Consider the following 17,658-nt stretch of genomic DNA (forward strand, 5'->3'; position numbering starts at 1 on the left):
AAGTAGGCCCACTTACATCTACAAAGATACATTTAAAAATAAAATTTTTAGCTCTAGCCAGTTTGGTTCGGTGGACAGAGCATTGGCCTGCGGACTCAAGGGTCCCAGGTTCAATTCCGGTCAAGGGCATGTACCTTAGTTGCGGGCACATCCCTAGTAGTGGGTGTGCAGGAGGCAGCTGATGGATGTTTCTCCCTCATTGATGTTTCTAACTCTCCCTCTCCCTTCCTCTCTGTAAAAAAATCAATAAAATGTATTTTGAAAATAAAATTTTTAAAGGATTACTATCTTTGGCAAAAGATACAAAATGACCAAATACAATGTACGTAAATGATTTGGGGGAGGGGAGTGTTCACACAAACCTAACCAAAAGATCAGATTAATTCCCAGATAGCTATAAATTTTTATTTTCAAGCTTAAAATAAAACACAAAAATAGACTTTTCTCCAAGTCAAAATTTTAAAATGTTTGCTACTCCTGTTATAATTATATGAAGACTCTAATTTCAACTCAAATGGTCTCTAATTTAAAATGATCTCTAATTTAATTTTTGGTATCAACCTGAAATTTTTGAAAGGGAGCCTAATGGTTTCTCATTGTAAAGTTTAAAAAACTACATATTCCAAGATGTAAACTTCAGCCAGAGATGCTCAATTGCAGATTAAGGTAATTTGCTATCAAGGTTAGCATACATTTTTACTTATCACCCTCACCCCACCCTCCCAGAGAACAACAGTCAGCTCTCAGAAACTAGCAAGGTTTCTGCAATCATCAGTTTTCCAGAAGAGATTCAAGACAAAATGAATAATTCTGACAATACCATTTTATTTTATTTTATTGCAGTGGGTGAGTCAGGAGTGAAACCTTAGAGACTACTCCTGTATAATTCTATTTTTAGAGATAAGAGTGATTCAAATCTAGCAAAACTATTTTTAGGCCAAATAAAGCAAAAAGATGGGTAGTCTCCAGTATGACTATGAGAAAACCTATGTGGAAGAATATGATTAGAATTCTAATTTACCATGACACTTTCTCTATGACCCTAATAAAAGCTTTATTTACGGAAGTGAACGGATACAGAAAAGCTCTTTCTCACTCAGCAGTTAATGCACTTCACAAAACCCTTGTCAAGTAATGACTTAATTACTGCAAAGCTAACCTATTTCTTTAGTCTCTCACAGTGGAGGCTATCAACTCTTTGAGGACCTCTAGTCATTACTGGTCCTACTATCTTAAAAGATAAATTAAATTTTCACCATTGAGGATGGAAAAATACTTTATCACTTTTTAATTTTATGAAATCAATTTAAGAGGGTTACTTTTTACATAAAGTGTTTTTTTTAATGTTTTTATTACTGATCTTGAGAGAGCAAGGAAGGAAGAGGAAAAGAGAAATATCTATGTGACAGAATAACAACATCGATTGGCTGCCTCTATTGGGGATCCAGCCCACAGCCCAGGCATGTGCCCTGACAGGGAATCAAACTTGCAGCATTTGGTTGCCTGGGACAAACTCAACCAACTGAGCCACACCAGCAGAGGCTAGGAGGATAATTGTTAAGATTAAGATTTAATTAATATTTCTTTAGAATGTTTTAAACATTTATTAGTTGGTTAGTTTTGAGCCAAATGCAAAGGCTTTTTGTCAATTTTAATTTTTAATATTTCCCTCATTACAACCATCCATTACAAGCATGTCAAACTCAAAAGCTAAGACGGGCCAAATAAACAAGGTTTAAGTTTATGTGGCCACAAAAAACAAAAGCTTCAATTTTCATAGAAATGTAGAGATATGCTGAATACAAAAGGCTGAAATAAATGAGTAATTATTAACATAAAATAGAATATTTTAAGAAAAATTAATATTTTTTCTTGAACATTAACTTACCCAACACTGAATAACTGCACAAATTAATAAGGGTAACACAAATAAACCTATTTTTCTTGTTCTCCAAAAGCAAAATATCTCCTGTTGTGTACACCCAACAAGTCAGTCCAAAACTAATGGCGTAGCAGTCGGCTGCTAAAACATTCGCTGCCAGTTATTAGTGGTGAGAAATGATACTCCTGCGCATAAGGCGCGTAAGGGAAAGGAATTGAACACGATTATAGTTATCAGTCATTAGCAAACGTTGTAGTTCATTATCAATAGTTATGTATGACAGGATACTATAAAAATTAAGTTATGAAATTTTTATTAAAATGTTTCTTACATACCATTATATTAGCTTGGCTGCAAAAATATTTGTTGTGGGCCACATGCAGCACATGGGCTGCGAGTTTGACATGCTTGATCTACGCTATCAGTTTAATTCTAAATGTACAAAATCTATCCTTGTCTCAAATCCCAAACACACACTCTTTAAAATTCTCAAGTGCTAACAGAATTAATACACAAATATGACGCTGGCTAGTGTGGCTCACTTGGTGGGGCATCCTCCCATGCACTGAAAAAGGTGCAGGTTCAATTCCCACTCGGGTCAGAAACCCAGATTGCAACTCAATCCCCAATAGGGGGCTTGCAGGAGGCAGCCGATTGAAGTTCCAGGTGTTTCACTTTCACATAGATGTTTCTCTGCCTCTCAAAATCCATTAAATAAATAATAATGAAAAGATTCCAAAATCTACAAATTGGCTCCTTACAATGTGGAACTTGATTAACATTTAAAATGTTATACCTTTGAATAAGCTAGTCTGTAGTTCTAAATAGTACTTCTATTAAAATTAAACATAAGTTAAAACTGAGTATCTAGGAGGAAACTAAGTAGCTTAAGCCTGAAAAGCACTTAATACAAAAAAAATTTTTTAAAGTCTTACCTGCGTTATTAGTATTAGACTGACTGTCCCGGGAATTATCATTGCTTTCTGGAACAGGATGCAAGGAGGATGGAGCTGTTTTTCTTTTTTTGCTTGTCTTTCTCTCCACTTGACAGTCATCATCTTCATCATCTTCACTTTCACTGAGATCATCAAAGCCAAAATACTTAATTTTGTAATTAGAACTCCCTGAACCCCCTTCATCACCTCCTGTCTCATCATGAGCTTCAAAACCAAAAAATTCAAGTTTAACATCCTTTTTGGATTTAGTATTACTAGGTCGAAATCTAGTAGTGGTTTTAGAAGTTGCAATATCTGCCTTTTTTCTTAGGCGGCCAGCTTCCCCCAAATCGGCAGGAGTTGATGCAGTGAACTCATCCATGCTGCGTTCCATAGTATCCTGAATGGTAACATTACAAACTGACAAGCAAGATGGATGTAAAACAGTGTAATCTCTAGTCCGTCCAACTGTCCCTCTAAAACTGGTCCCACAGCTTACACTGCCTTTCTTTGCCTGATTCAGGCCATCTTTACTTGACTCACTGTTTGCTTTGGCTAAGGCCTGACTGGTGCCATCTAATAGCTTATCAAAATTGGATGTTCCTTGTGAAGATTTTGCTTTATTGACCCTACAGTACGTCCTACAATTGCTTGGCCTAAGAACACTTTGCATGATGTCTTCTTCCTCAATGGCTTCGTTTGGGTTTTCCAACCGACTTTTTAAATCCTCATCCTTCATTTCCAAAAGAGGATCACTATCCAAATTTAAGATACAATCTTCTGATCTGACATCTTCGAAATCATTATCCCACTCATACAAACCAGTTCTTACAGATCCCTTAATCAGAGATATTTCTGATGGAGATTCTAACCTTCTTCCAAGTTGGGAATTCCATGTATCATTTGTTTCCTTGATTTCATCAGCTTTGTATCCAGGAGCTACTATAGTTTCCGCATTGGGTTTCTTAGTACTGTCTTCAGCATTTTTGTAAATATGGTGACTATCCTTTTCATATTCGTCACTAAAATTCTCCACTTTATCTATAAAAATTAAATGAAGAAATTAAAAGCGAGTGACATCAAAGTAAAAGTTAACAAGTAGTAACAGTTTATGTGGCTAATTAATACCACAGAATCAATTAACCTTGAAATGATTGCAATAATTTTAAATTAAGACATTAATGTTTACATAGTTGACACTTCTCCTTACACCTTTTATATATATCATGTCTTCTAGTGACCTCTTCCTAGGCAACCAAATCCCTTAAAATTATTACCCTAAATTCATGAGATTTCAGTTGCTAAGCAACTGGATCAATTCAAAATGACACTTAAATGACTCAGCCAAACCTCAGAAGTATAGAGTTTTTCAAATTAAAAAATGCTTAAATTAAAATGTATTTAGAATAAAAATAGAATAGCACAATGAAAACATCCCAGTGTGTCTGTATTTCTCTGGGATAAGACTGCCCAGAGACTGATCAGCTCTGTCTAGAAACTTGTCCCAAGATCAGGCTTCTTTAACTATTTCTGCTGTCCATTCTTTCTTCAAATCTTAAAAGCCATAGGACTTCAATAGTTTTTTTGTTTTTTTAAACAGTGGTTCTGAGGCCCAAGTTAAATGACTACAGTAGTTATTTATGCTATCAGTCAGGAGTAAATCTTAAACTCCCTATTCATTTTGTGCTTGAAGAATTCATTATTGTTATCTTTTGTTTTTATCATCAGAGACATTTTTGTTAACCTTTCTAAATGAGACAGAAGTATGACTCAAACTGGTATTATGATTAATTCTCCCAGGACTCATTGATAGAAAAACACTGGCAAATATCTATGCCAAAAAATAAAACTCGTCCTGGCTCATGGGTTAGATTCCTGGTCAAGGACATGTACCTAGGTTGCAGATTAGATCCCCAGCCCCCATCAGGATGTGTGTGGTAAGAAAGCAATCAATGTGTCTCTTTTATAATGATCTTTCTTTCTTTCTTTCTTTCTTTCTCTCTCTCATACTCCTTCCCCCCCCCTCCCTTTCATACTCTCTCTAAAAATCAACAGAAAAAAATATCCTCAGGTGAGGATTAGGAACAAAAAAAGGTACCTACAACTGTTAATGCTATCCAATGGATTTAAATATAATTTAAGATTTGTATTTACTTGCCTTTAGAATGCATCTAATTTACAGGTATATCTGTTTTATTCTTAGGTATTTCCTAGCTGAAGGCAAAAGGGAACTATAGTTTTCATAATCTCAGAAGTACCAATCGTATAAGTATAAAATACTAAAAAATAAAAATTAAAAGCTGACTATGACATCTCTTACTTTTAAAAGGCATAGAAGCAAAACTTAGTATAAAAATCAAACCTAATAACTGCTTTTATAACAAGTGGAAAGAACACTGATAGCTGAGACTGGAAACTAGTATTGCTCTAGTTAAACTAGTTCTTTAGAGCTCAGGCAATACTCCTAACTTAGGGAGTTTTCCTGAAAGCTCCAATTTTCTCACCTGTTCAAAAAGGAAGCCACTGACCAAACTATTTTCTACTGTTACTGAAGGAATTATTTATAAATAAATGCCTATGGGAACACTTAGTACTTAGCTATACAAAGGCCTATGAAATGTCACTGAATTCCATACATCATCATATTTGTAACTATATAGATTTCATTGTATTAATGTCACAAATTTAATGAGGCTGCTTATGATTATTTATGAATAAACACCTCTAACTTAAAATAAAAAATTTAAGTGAATAAACTTTATTATCCATTGTTTTCAAAAATTACTACTCCAGCCCTAACTGCTTTGGCTCAGTGGATAGAGCGTCAGCCTGTGGACTGAAAGGTCCCAGGTTCGATTCCGGTCAAGGGCATGTACCTTGGCTGCGGGCACATCCCCAGGTGGGGGTGTACAGGAGGCAGCTGATCGATGTTTCTCTCTCATCTATATTTCTAACTCTCTATCCCTCTCCCTTCCTCTCTGTAAAAAATCAATGAAATATATTTAAAAAACAAATTACTATTACAATTTCCCTTAAAATCAGAAAGAAGAATCCATATTATGTTTTAACAGTAACTACTCTCATAACCAGGCTACCTTACATGTTAAGTATTATGAGCCTGTCTTAAAATTTTGTTTAAAATGCAGAGAATAATAAAGAGCCCTATATAATTAAGTTGTATTAATAAATATAATTCATAAACAGTCCTACAAATGAAATATTCAAGTACATTACATATTTAAACTTCTAAAATACACAGATAAAAGCCAATTTAATCAATAAAAGTTCTGCATAAGAAAAGCTGTCCAAGTTCTCCACAAGAGTATTTCAACATAAAAAGAAATGCTTTCTACAGTCCTTGATCCTTTAGCTCTCCAGTATTGGTAACTAACTATACCTTCAGAAGGTAAGGCAAGGCTATCTTACCGTAAAATGCAGAGCAACAATTACTTTCAACTGCCCTCCTCCCTTAAACATGCCAGCTTCTCAAACAGATAAACCCATTTAACATCTCAAAACATCAAGCATTTTAAAAAGAGGTAAATAGCCGAAACCGGTTGGCTCAGTGGTAGAGCGTCGGTCTGCGGACTGAAAGGTCCCAGGTTCGATTCCGGTAAAGGGCATGTACATTGGTTGCGGGCACATCCCCGTAGGGGGTGTGCAAGAGGCAGCTGGACGATGTTTCTCTCTCATCGATATTTCTAGCGCTCTCTCTTTCTCTCTTCCTCTCTGTAAAAAATCAATAAAATATATTAAAAAGAGGTAAATAAAGATGATTTTTTAAAAGAGAGGCTAAGTATTACTCTTTTTATATCTAGTATTATACATGTATATGTTTATAAACAAAATGCACTTCTAGCTTCAATAACATTTTAGGAATTAAGTGAATAGTGTCAGTTTTACCATTTACTGGCAAAAATGAGGTCTTAAGTTCAGACAGTTCCTTCACCTAATAAAAGCAACTAATAAAATCCATCTCAGGGCAGGTTGAACAGATAAAAGAATGTAACCAGCCAGTGTTCCGGGTGGTAAGAGCATGAATCTGGAGGTCATAGTTCAACTCCTGGTTCAATTCCAGTTTAGGGCACATACTCAGGTTTCAGGCTCTGCCCCCAGTAGGGGGCGTGTGGGAGGCAGCCAATCAATGATTCATTCTCACTGTTGATGTTTTTTCTCTCTCTTCCTCTCTGAACTCAATAAATATATATAAAAAGGTTTTCTTAAAAAATAAAAAAAAAAACACAAAAAAGAATACTAGAGCATCACACAAATGCATATTATCATAACTATTACAACTTTGCCAGAATATATTTTTAATAATCTATTATCAAGACTCAGTGGAATTTAGCCTGCAAGTTCATCAATACTCCCTTATGTCCTCTATCTATCAGCTTCATGCAAGGAATCCAAAACTACATTCCAAGGCTTACTGTTTTTCCTCAAGCTAGAGCACATGTGTCAAACACAAGGCCCGCGGGCCAAATCTAGCCCGCCAGGCCTTGCAATGTGGCCCGCACCGCGCTGTCATCACTGCACTCCGCTGTCAGTTTATGACATTGTCAGTTTATGACTGTTCAGTAAACCATTCGGCCCGAGATTTAGGCTGGATTTTAGATTTTGGCCCCTTCTCTGATTGAGTTCGACACCCCTAAGCTAGAGGATGAAGACTGGATGTATAGAAAGTTCAATACAAGACTTAGCCAAGCACCATCTGCAATCAGATACTTAATGCCTTTTAGCATCACTATATTTTAGCATCACTAGATAGTTACTCAATATTTAATATATTAGGTAACACATAGGGAGGGCATTGATCTTAATGAAGACTCTGTGTAATCTGGAAGTTCTGAGTAGCATGGGGCTGAACCACACAGCTAAGCCAATAACTAGATGTGTAAATATTTGACAAGTCATATTGCTCCACTAAGCCCTATTCCTGCTTACCTAAAAAACAGTGAGCAACTTCTAAAAGATTAATTAAATGCCCATTATTTTCTTAAGGATTCTTACGTTTGGAAGAAAACAGATGATTCCCTTAAAATAAAAACACAAACATATCAATACTTGCAATAATAGAAGTGTATACATAGTTTTATAAAGGGAATTAAACGGTGAGATGATTCCAGGCTTCCATGAGTGAAGTGAATTCTCTGAAGCATTTTAAAAAGTGGGAAGGGAAGGGAGGCTCTCCATCCCTGGAGGACCCTTTCCTTTCCCTTCCACCCCCCGCCCCTAGGCCCTTTACCAGTGGCATATACACTTATAAAGTTGTATGCATCTGTGTGTGTGTCACGAGTCCAGCTTCAATTCATAGCCAATTTTATTTTATTTGACCTCCATTTATTTTCTTTTTATAATGGGTTATTTTGAAGCAAATTCCAGACATTGTATTTTATACATAAACTAGTGACCCAGTGCACAGATTCACGCACATTGAAAGGAAATTAATTAGAAGGTGGCCTGGTCACCCCTAACTGCCCTCCCCTGCTGGCCTGATCCCCCTAACTGCTCTCCCCTGCTGACCCGATTACCCTTAACCACCTCTGCCTTGGTCCCTGCCACTATGGCTTTGTTCAATAGAATATCTGGAAGATGTCTGGTCTAATTAGCATATTACCCTTTTATTAGTATAGACCAGTGATGGCTGCTAAAAAATTGAATAACTACAGTAGATAAACCGTATTTTTTTATTGCTTACTTTCATTTTTACTTAAAAAGTTATTATTTTTAATCCTCACCCAAAGATATTTTTTCCATTGATTTCTAGAGAGAATGGTAGGGAGGCGGGTGAAAGAGAAAGAAATATCTACATAAGAGAGACACATCAATTGGTTGCCTCCTGCACCGCGCCCCTACCAGGGCTGGGGAACTAGCAACAGAAGTGGCCTTGACTAGGAATTGAACCTGAGGGCCAATGCTCTAACCACTGAGCAAATGGCCAAGACTACAGTGATTTTTAAAAAATATTTTTATTGATTTCAGAGAGAAAGGGAGAGGGAGAGAGAAACATCCATGATGAGAGAGAATCATTGATAGGCTGCCTTTTGCACGCCCACAACGCTCTATCCACTGAGCAAAACAGGCTAGGGCTATAGTGGCTTTTTAATTCACATTAACAAAAGATACTGTTAAGAGAAAGCCACAGACTTGGAGAAAATGTCTGCAATAAATATATCTGATAAAATCCCTGTATCCAGAACACACAATAAAGAACTTTTGAAGTTCAATGAGAAAATAAACCACCCAATTATAAATAAACATAGCCCTAGATGGTTCGGCTCAGTGGATAGAGCATCGGCCTGCGGACTGAAGGGTCTCTGGTTTGATTTCGGTCAAGGGCATATACCTTGGCTGCAAGCTGCAGGCAGGATCCCCTTCCTGGTCAGGGCATGTACAGGAAGCAACCAAGAGATGTGTTCTCTCACATCGAGGTTTCTGTCTCTCCCCCTCTCTTCCATTCTTTCAAAAAATGAATGGAAAAATATCCTTGGGTGAGGATTAACAACAACAACAAAATGTCTCCTGAGTATCTCAGAGTGGGATGGTTTTAGGTTCCTGGTATGTTGTTTCTCCACTCCACTATCCTTATAAAAGCCAACTCTTTTGAGTCTTGTGTCACCTAGATAGTTACCCTCCAATCTTCTCTATACCTGTCATCTAACAACCTCTAATTCATTTAAGAACTTTACACAAGATTTATAATCTACCTCTTCATGCCAGTTTTGCTATCATCTTGAATTCCACCAAATCCAAACTCCCCTAACCTCCCAGTTCTTTAACTTCCTATCAACAGTCTTCTATATTCTATCTCAGCCACTAGCTCTCACAACTTCATCAGGACCTTCTGTCCTAAAAGGCTTCATTTCTTAAGTACTAAAATCAAAGAACCCACTTTTAAATCACAACCTATCTACTTTCCAACTTGATTATTCCAGTAATCCCATTCTTGTTTTTATTTAACAAGACTCTCAGTATACTGACCCCTCTTTCTCTCCTTCCTCTTATCTACCAGGCTTGTTCAGTTACTAAACATTTTAAATCCCCCAGTCCATCACTTCAATCACTTTCTGGGCAATATCCTAAATTTTCTTTCTTCTGTATCTGTTCATTCCACATCTTGTCAGATAAAAATGCCAATTTGGGATAATTCTAATTATCCTACCCAATATTGTATATTCTGTGTAGTTTCTTACTAATAGGACCTACTGAGGGGGTGGGAGGAGAGAGGAACACATTCTCTCATACAACAGGTAGATTAGTGACATGAATTTTTAATGGCAAACTTCAACTGAGAACCCAATAATGTCCAGACATCCTCTCTCTGGGCAGTTTCTTCTCCCACTTTCTGCAATATTTGAACTCTTTGCCTCTCCCTTCCAGCCCCCACATTACTCCTGCCCTATCTTCTCCCTTTCCAAGATGACTTCTTCTGTCACTGCATGGGAGAGAAAAATGCTTCTGTCCACAAACCACCTTATGTTCCATCCTCCCACTAAGCTCCCACTTTCATCCATCTTTCCTCCTGTCCAGGAAATGCAGCACCCCTCTCCCAAGACCACTTTCCCCATGCTTCCAGGGTCTTTCATACAATTAAATCTTCCAGAAACCTCAGATATCTCTAGCTGCCCTTTTGTTATTGTTAATCCTCACTAGAAGGTATTTTCCTTTTTTTTTTTTTTTTTTGAGAGAGAAAGAGAGAGAGAGGGAGGGAGGGGGAGAGAGAATGAGAATGGAAGGGAGGGAGGGATAGAGAGACAGGAGAAACATCCACTGGTTGCCTCCCGCACTTGCCCATTGGGCAAGGGATCAAACCTCAACCCAGGCACATGCCCTTGAACAGGAATCAAACACTGACTATTCAGTCCAGTCCTTGGGCTGATGCTCCAACCATGAGCCATGCTCTCCAGGACTTTAGCTGCCCTTTTAATTCTCCCCTCCAAGCATCTTTAACAACTGCATATACTTGCTACTCTATTTCCTCACTGTGCTCTCACTACGCAGACAACTTCAATCCAGTATCCCCACTCCCATGCCTACTTTGCAGTCTCTGTATTCACCAACTTTGCAGCAGCATTACAATTCAGCTGGTCCTCCATGAAGCTGTCTGCTGGTCTCCATAAAATATCACTTGCTTGATTTTCCTTCAAGTGCTCTAGTTGCTCCTATTCAATTTCTTTCTAGTTTTTCTTCCTCTTCTCTCCATCCATTAACTATTACAAGTTCTTCACAGCTCAGTTGATTTTCCTCTCACATTTTTCTTAATGACTAGATCTAACCCTATATTTTCAAGGAACTTTATATGCTTAACCTCAAATTTATCATCTCCAACCAAGAGTTCCACACCAGCAGATCCTAGTAAGGAGATCTTCTGCAAGAAATTAAAGTTCTGCCGAAACCAGTTTGGCTCAGTGGATAGAGCGTCAGCTTGGGGACTGAAAGGTCCCGGGTTCGATTCGGGTCAAGGGCATGTACCTTGGTTGCGGGCATATCCCCAGTAGGGGGTGTGCAAGAGGCAGCTGATTGATGACTCTCTCTCATCGATGTTTCTAACTCTCTATCTCTCTCCCTTCTCTCTGTACAAAATCAATAAAAATATATATTAAAAAAAAAAAAACAACAAATACTCCTTAAAAAAAAAAGAAATTAAAGTTCTACTTTAAAACAAAATGAATTTAATTAAAATTACAGCGCCTCCTTTAAAATTTATATACTGTTGAATTTTCATTTGTACACAGCACAAAAAATAGAAAAGATGATACTTATTACTTGTAAAAATAAGGTCAGTTATAATAGTTTGAACATCGTTCTTATTATTTTTAAGAATAACTTTTAAATAGAGGTAAGACAGAATCTATATTTTGTTCTTTATCAAAATAAAGTTTTTTCCAACATCAAGACAAAACTGATCATACAGTGATAGACTATTAGTTGAAATACAAGGCTTTATAATAAAATTAAGATTATTCACATCAGAAGACAGCAGCACTTTGCATGTTTCTCATATCTTGCATTTAATAGTCTCTTAAACTGTACTTTAATAAAATGGGAGTAAAGCCTGCCTTACATAGTTGTGACTAAGGATCAATCCTATATAAAAAAGCCTAATATGCAAATCAACCAAATGGTAGAACAACCGACCGGTTACTATGACACACACTGACCATCAGGGGCAGACACTCAATGCAGGAGCAGCCCCTAACCTGCAGGCCTAGGCCAGCCAAGACGCGTGCCAGCGAGGAGCCCCCAATCACCCCACAGATTGGCCTTGATTGCCAGCCAGGCCTAGGAACCTTACCTGTGCCGAATATCATGCACTGGGCCTCTATTTGATATATAAAGAGCTCAGCACAAAATAGGAACTTAATAAATAATAGGAATCTTACCCACTTTTCCAACTTTTTTATTAATAGTTTACATTCCCAAATTTGTATTAGTTTCAGGTATACGGCACAATGGTTAGACAATCATAAACTTCACACAGTACTTCCCCCATCATTTCCAATATGCACCTGGCACCATATATTGACTATATTCCCTATTTTACATCCCTCTATTTGTTGCTACTAATTGGTACTTTTGGTACTTCTTTTATATATGTGTGTGTGTGTGTGTGTGTGTGTGTATATATATATATATATATATATATACACACACACACACACTTTTTTTTATTGATTTCAGAGAAGAACAAGAGAGGGAGAGATAGAAACATCTATGATGAGAGAGAATCATTGATTGGCAGCCTCCTGCATGCCCCCTACTGGAGTCTGAACCTGCAACTCAGGCATGTGCCTTGACCAGAATCAAACCCAGGATCCTTCAGTCCGTAGGCCGATGCTCTATCCATTGAGCCAAACAGCTAGGGCCATTTGGTATTTCTTAATGCCTTCACCTCTCACCCAGCCCTTTAACCTCCCTCCCCTCTGGCAACCATTAGTCAGTCTGTATCTATAAGTCTATTTCAATTTTGTTTGTTCATTTATTTTGTTCTATATTTCACAGATAAGTGAAATTATATAGCATTTGTCTTTCTCTAACTGAAGTATTCTATTTAGCATAATACACTATAGGTCTATCCATGCTGTCAAAAGGGTAAGACCATTTTTCGTTTTTATGGCCCAGACTTTGTCATTTCTCTTTAGAGAACTTGATTTTAGTTATGACTAAATAGTTTATTCAACAAATACACTCACTATTTTTTTTTAAATATATATATCTCTTATTGATTTTTTTACAGAGAAGGAGAGGGATAGAGTTAGAAACATCGATGAGAGAGAATCATCGGTCAGCTGCCTCTTGCACACCCCCTACTGAGGACGTGCCCGCAACCAAGGTACATGCCCTTGACGGGAATCAAACCAGGGACCCTTCAGTCTGCAGACACTCACTATCTAAATTGAGGCAAGTAACTCTTGCTGTTACTATACTTTCAGAATTAATAATTGTCATTAATCACCTGTGCTTTATCCAATGAGCAAATGACAATCTTATCCCAGGTCACAAGTTCCTGGCCTACTTTAAGCTTTCAGAATAGAACAATCATTTCCCTTTCTAAAAATCATCCTCAGTTCTAAATCAAAGTTAACTTCCTGACAGTAACATCCCTCTAACTTACACATATTTTCAGTACAGCTTTAAGCAAATGGAAGAAATTTTACTGGCTACAAAGACAGGCATGCAAATTAGAAGCCTATGCAATAGTTATCTCAATATTTGACAGGATGTGTAGATTGAATCACAGCTAGCTAGCAAGTAAAGTTTGCCAAAGTAGAAATATAAGTCTTTGCATACTTTATTCTAGACTCCAGGTTGAAAACCTAGAACAGATAGCACCGATGGAAAATGGAAGTAGCCTCATATAAAAGGCAAGAGAAGCTTTCTTTCATCCTTAATGCATTTTATTCTCTAATTCAAAAAAGTTAGGATCCACTTTAGGATTCCTTTTATCAAAAACTTAGGTTTGGCTCTGGCTGGCATGGCTCAGTGGTAGAGTGTGGGTTTGTTTCAGGTCCGATTCTCGGTCAAGGGTACATACCTGATTTGCAGGTTAGATCCTGGTCCTGGTGGGGGTGCATGCGGGAGGCAACCAATTGATGTGTCTTTCTCACATCTATGTTCCCTCCCTCCTTTTCACTCTCTCTAAAAATCAATGGAAAAAATATCCTCAGATGAGGACTAATAAAAAACAAAAAAGAAAAAAAAACTTAGGTTTGAGTTTCTAAACTTCTGCAAAGTCAGAAGGCTTTCTGAATGAGAATAAAGCAATGACAACCTGACAGGTATAATGTAAGAAAAGAGTTTAGATACATGGGGAATTAAAAAACAAAAGACAAAAACAAAAAAAACCTGATACAAGGGGAATCCAAATTTTACAGGGGAGAGGCAAAGGAAAAAAAGGTCATAACATGTAATATTCCCAGAACTATAACCAACTTGTAAACATACGAACTTATAAATCTTTTATATAAGAACAATTTTATTTAGGATAAGACTACCATGAGACTTAAAAGCACTCCCTCAAAGCTCCCCTCTTATTGTACAGGGGTCTGCCAGCGTTGCTGCAGCTCTGGATGGCCAAAGGAGAGGAGGAAAACAAAATGAAATATTCACAGTATTGCACCCTATACTGGTGCCTTGTAAAGGAAGAAGAAAGATGGACAAGATGTTCTTGAACATCTATTCATGGGTATTCATTTTCTTCTCACAAACCCATTATAATGGAATTTGGATTCCCAGTCAGGCCACAAAGTGTCAACACCAAAACTACAATTCAGCAACAGGAACCTAGGAAGACAATATCTCACTTTTACAGAAAACTGTTTCTAGTTCTCACCAAACCACTTCACATGGCAGTTTGGACATGTACGTAATATAGATGTAACAAAGCTATATATGGAGTTGCTGCCTTTGAATATTTAACTTTCAGTTCCTGTTCTGCCTTTATATAGATAGGGGTGGAGAATCTTTTCTCTGCCAATGACCATTTGAATATTTATAACATCATTCATTTAATAAAATTCACTTAATATAAATTTATGTTGCTAAGAAAAAGCTCCTAGATTTTGAATTTCGAGTCCCACCTGCCTTGGCAGGGCCGTATACAGCCCACCCGCAGGCTGGACAGTCCCTAGTCTTGCTCTACATAAACATTCATCCTCTTGCTCCCCCTCTGCCTGCCAGTGATGCACTATTCCCTAAAGACAGCACTTGGAGAAAGAAGCCTATGTCTGCCTTCCATGAGCAGTTTTACCACCTCCCAAGCCTCACCTTCCTTCCTCCAGCCGATCTGCCCCATGTGGATCAACTATCAGAGGACAGAAAGCTATGACTGTAAAAACACTAATCAACTGAAGTGAAACAGCATTCCCAGAGCCTCAGCACAGTGGAGGACACAGTAGCTGCTCAACATATTGAAAAGGAATAAATTAATCTCATCCCAATTCTAGCTGATCCTAGACCTCTTCATCTTGGCTCAATTATAATACATTTTAGGAACTGATCTGGGAAAGTTTTTATGCTCTGCTTTTTTCTGAAAAGTTATGAAGAATGTTTCAGTGGAAATGTGAGCAAAGCATAAAGACAACCAAATAAGAATTAACCAGGAGGATCAAGGGAGTGACAATAACAGCTGGCTCATCCTCTAATCCAGTGGTCGCCAACCTTTCGAGCCTCACAGGCCACCGGCTGGCAACCACTGCTCTAATCCAAGGGTGAGAAAAAGAGTGAAAAAAGTTCAGCATTGTTACTAAAACTTTCAAGGCAAAGACTTTTATCATATTGTTTGAGACCCCCCAACATTAAAAGCCTCAAAAAAAAAAAAAAAAATTCTTCTCAAGAACTGAATACTATGAAAATTTTAACTTTTCAAAATATGAGATCTGCATAACCTTTCATATTATATTACTAAACTCTGCCAATAAGTAAAAAACTAAGGTTGGCCATCCTTGTGCTATTGCTGATAAGGTGCATGCTGTCTCTCCTGCCACCTCCAATCTTAGCTCTCCAGCCTTTTTTTTTTTTAAATTCTCACCATAGGACATGCTTAGAAAAGGAGGGAGGGAGGGAGACATCTATGGAGTTATTTTCTTGACCAGGGATTTAACCTGCAACCCAAGTATGTGCCCTGACCAGGAACTGAACCAGCAACACAGGATGTCACACTCAACCAACTGAGCTATTCCGACCAGGCAGTTCTACAATCTTTTGTTAACTGCGCTTTTACCATTTACTGTAAGTCCCAATTCCTTTATAAAAGTAGAGATACACAACTGATAAAACATATTGTTTTAGGAATGAACATTAGATGCCAGATTTACAAATTAACATTTTAAAAACACATATTTTGTGGATTAAAATTTATTAATAGAAGTTGCTACCTTTGTCTAACAGACTACAAACTAGTCTCAGTTTCCAATGAAGTTTACTTCTTCAATGTTTGCACTCAGTACCTCCTTAGTCTAAATTAATTTAGAAAGCCTAACACTCCTAAACCTAATACTCATAAATTCTCATCTCATTTTCATTATCAGTAACCATCCAAATCCTCCACAGTAATAAAAATTAGGTTTTGTGTAATCCTAACCCAACAAAAAGAGATGATTTGCCCAGCTGATGTGACTCAGTGTTGACCTATGAACCAGGAGTTCAATTCCCAGTCAGGGCACATGCCCACGTTGCATGCTCAATCCCCAGTATGGGGCGTGCAGGAGGCAGCCGATCAATTATTTTCTCTCATCAATGATGTTTCTATTTTTCTCTCTCCCTCTACTATCCTCTCTGAAATCAATAAACAAACATATATATAAAAGGTTACGAGTGTAATCACGTAATTTAAAACAAACAAATAAAAAGAGATGTTTCTTATTGGAACTGGAGTTAGGGATTTATGAAAGACTGTTCCCAAAGTGAGTAAGTCTGGAAACATTATCCAAGTTGTTGAAGTAAAATTTCAACCCCCAGTTGGTTTCTTTAAAGTTTTTAAATCTCTTCTATAAAATTTGTAGTCCCCATTAATCAAAAAGTAGAAAGAAAACCAAAGTACTATAGTTAAAAATTTAAATCCTTTAACTAAATGGCTTACATGAAGTTCTGTAGCTCACAATAAAGAAAATCAAAACTTACCTAAAGTCATTAATTTAGCACAACTACTTTTGCTTGCATCGTCTTCTAAGATTCGGTTTGTGCTCTTTTCTTTCTCAAGCAAAGTATCCTCCAAATGTAAGCATTTATCAGATACAACACCGTCTTCATCCACCACATGACTAATTTTGCTATTAGCTTCAAGTACAGAAGTGAAGTCTTCCAGCTGAGCGGCTTCACTGGTTTCTGAATGAGAGGAACCCTTACCCTGGGCTAAATTCTTTGAAGAAACTGGTAGAGATTCATCATCGCTATCAAATCCAAAAGGATCTCCAGTATTTTCTTCTTCCACCTTAGGTTTCTTCGGAATTTCTTGGATATCTGATTTGAAGTTGGGCCTCTTCTGCCCTAATTTAGCCATAAATGTGGTCTCTCCCCATTTTGTGCTAAGGGTAGTCCGTTTGTTAGAAAAGACTTCATCAAATTTTGAACTGCCATTTCCGCCTTTCCTACTGTATGTTTTCCCAAATCTGGATGTCATTTTGACACCTGTTTCATATTCTCTGTGAGAAAAAATAGAAAAGAATATATATAATCACCAAATACTTAAATGTTAACATTGAAAATAAAATTAAGAACCCAGGGATTCTTCCCATGTGACTTTCCAACATTCAAGATACAAATCTTGCCCTAGCCAGTTTGGCTCTGTACATACAGCATTGGCCTGTGAACTGAAAGGTCCCAGGTTCAATTCTGGTCAAG

At 37.4% G+C, this 17,658-nt stretch overlaps 1 protein-coding gene across 4 annotated transcripts in view; it reads right to left on the minus strand.

Moving 5' to 3' along the window:
• Window positions 1–17,658, minus strand: part of WAPL (WAPL cohesin release factor) — a 92,340-nt gene that overhangs the window by 70,653 nt on the left and 4,029 nt on the right. For 2 of the 4 annotated variants that reach the window (XM_084904136.1, XM_084904135.1), the window contains exons 2-4: window positions 16,939–17,459; window positions 3,690–3,858; window positions 2,818–2,960 (exon numbers count right to left, since the gene is read on the minus strand). In XM_084904136.1, coding sequence (XP_084760262.1) covers window positions 2,818–2,960; window positions 3,690–3,858; window positions 16,939–17,437 — 811 coding nt within the window. In that variant the 5' untranslated portion in view covers window positions 17,438–17,459. Of the gene's footprint in view, window positions 1–2,817; window positions 3,859–16,938; window positions 17,460–17,658 lie in introns of all 4 variants that reach the window. The other 2 variants (XM_084904134.1, XM_084904133.1) reach the window with 1 other exon arrangement.

The sequence above is a fragment of the Pipistrellus hanaki genome (assembly GCF_964339955.1).
Source record: "Pipistrellus hanaki genome assembly, chromosome: 14".
In the NCBI taxonomy this organism is placed as follows: Eukaryota; Metazoa; Chordata; class Mammalia; order Chiroptera; family Vespertilionidae; genus Pipistrellus; species Pipistrellus hanaki.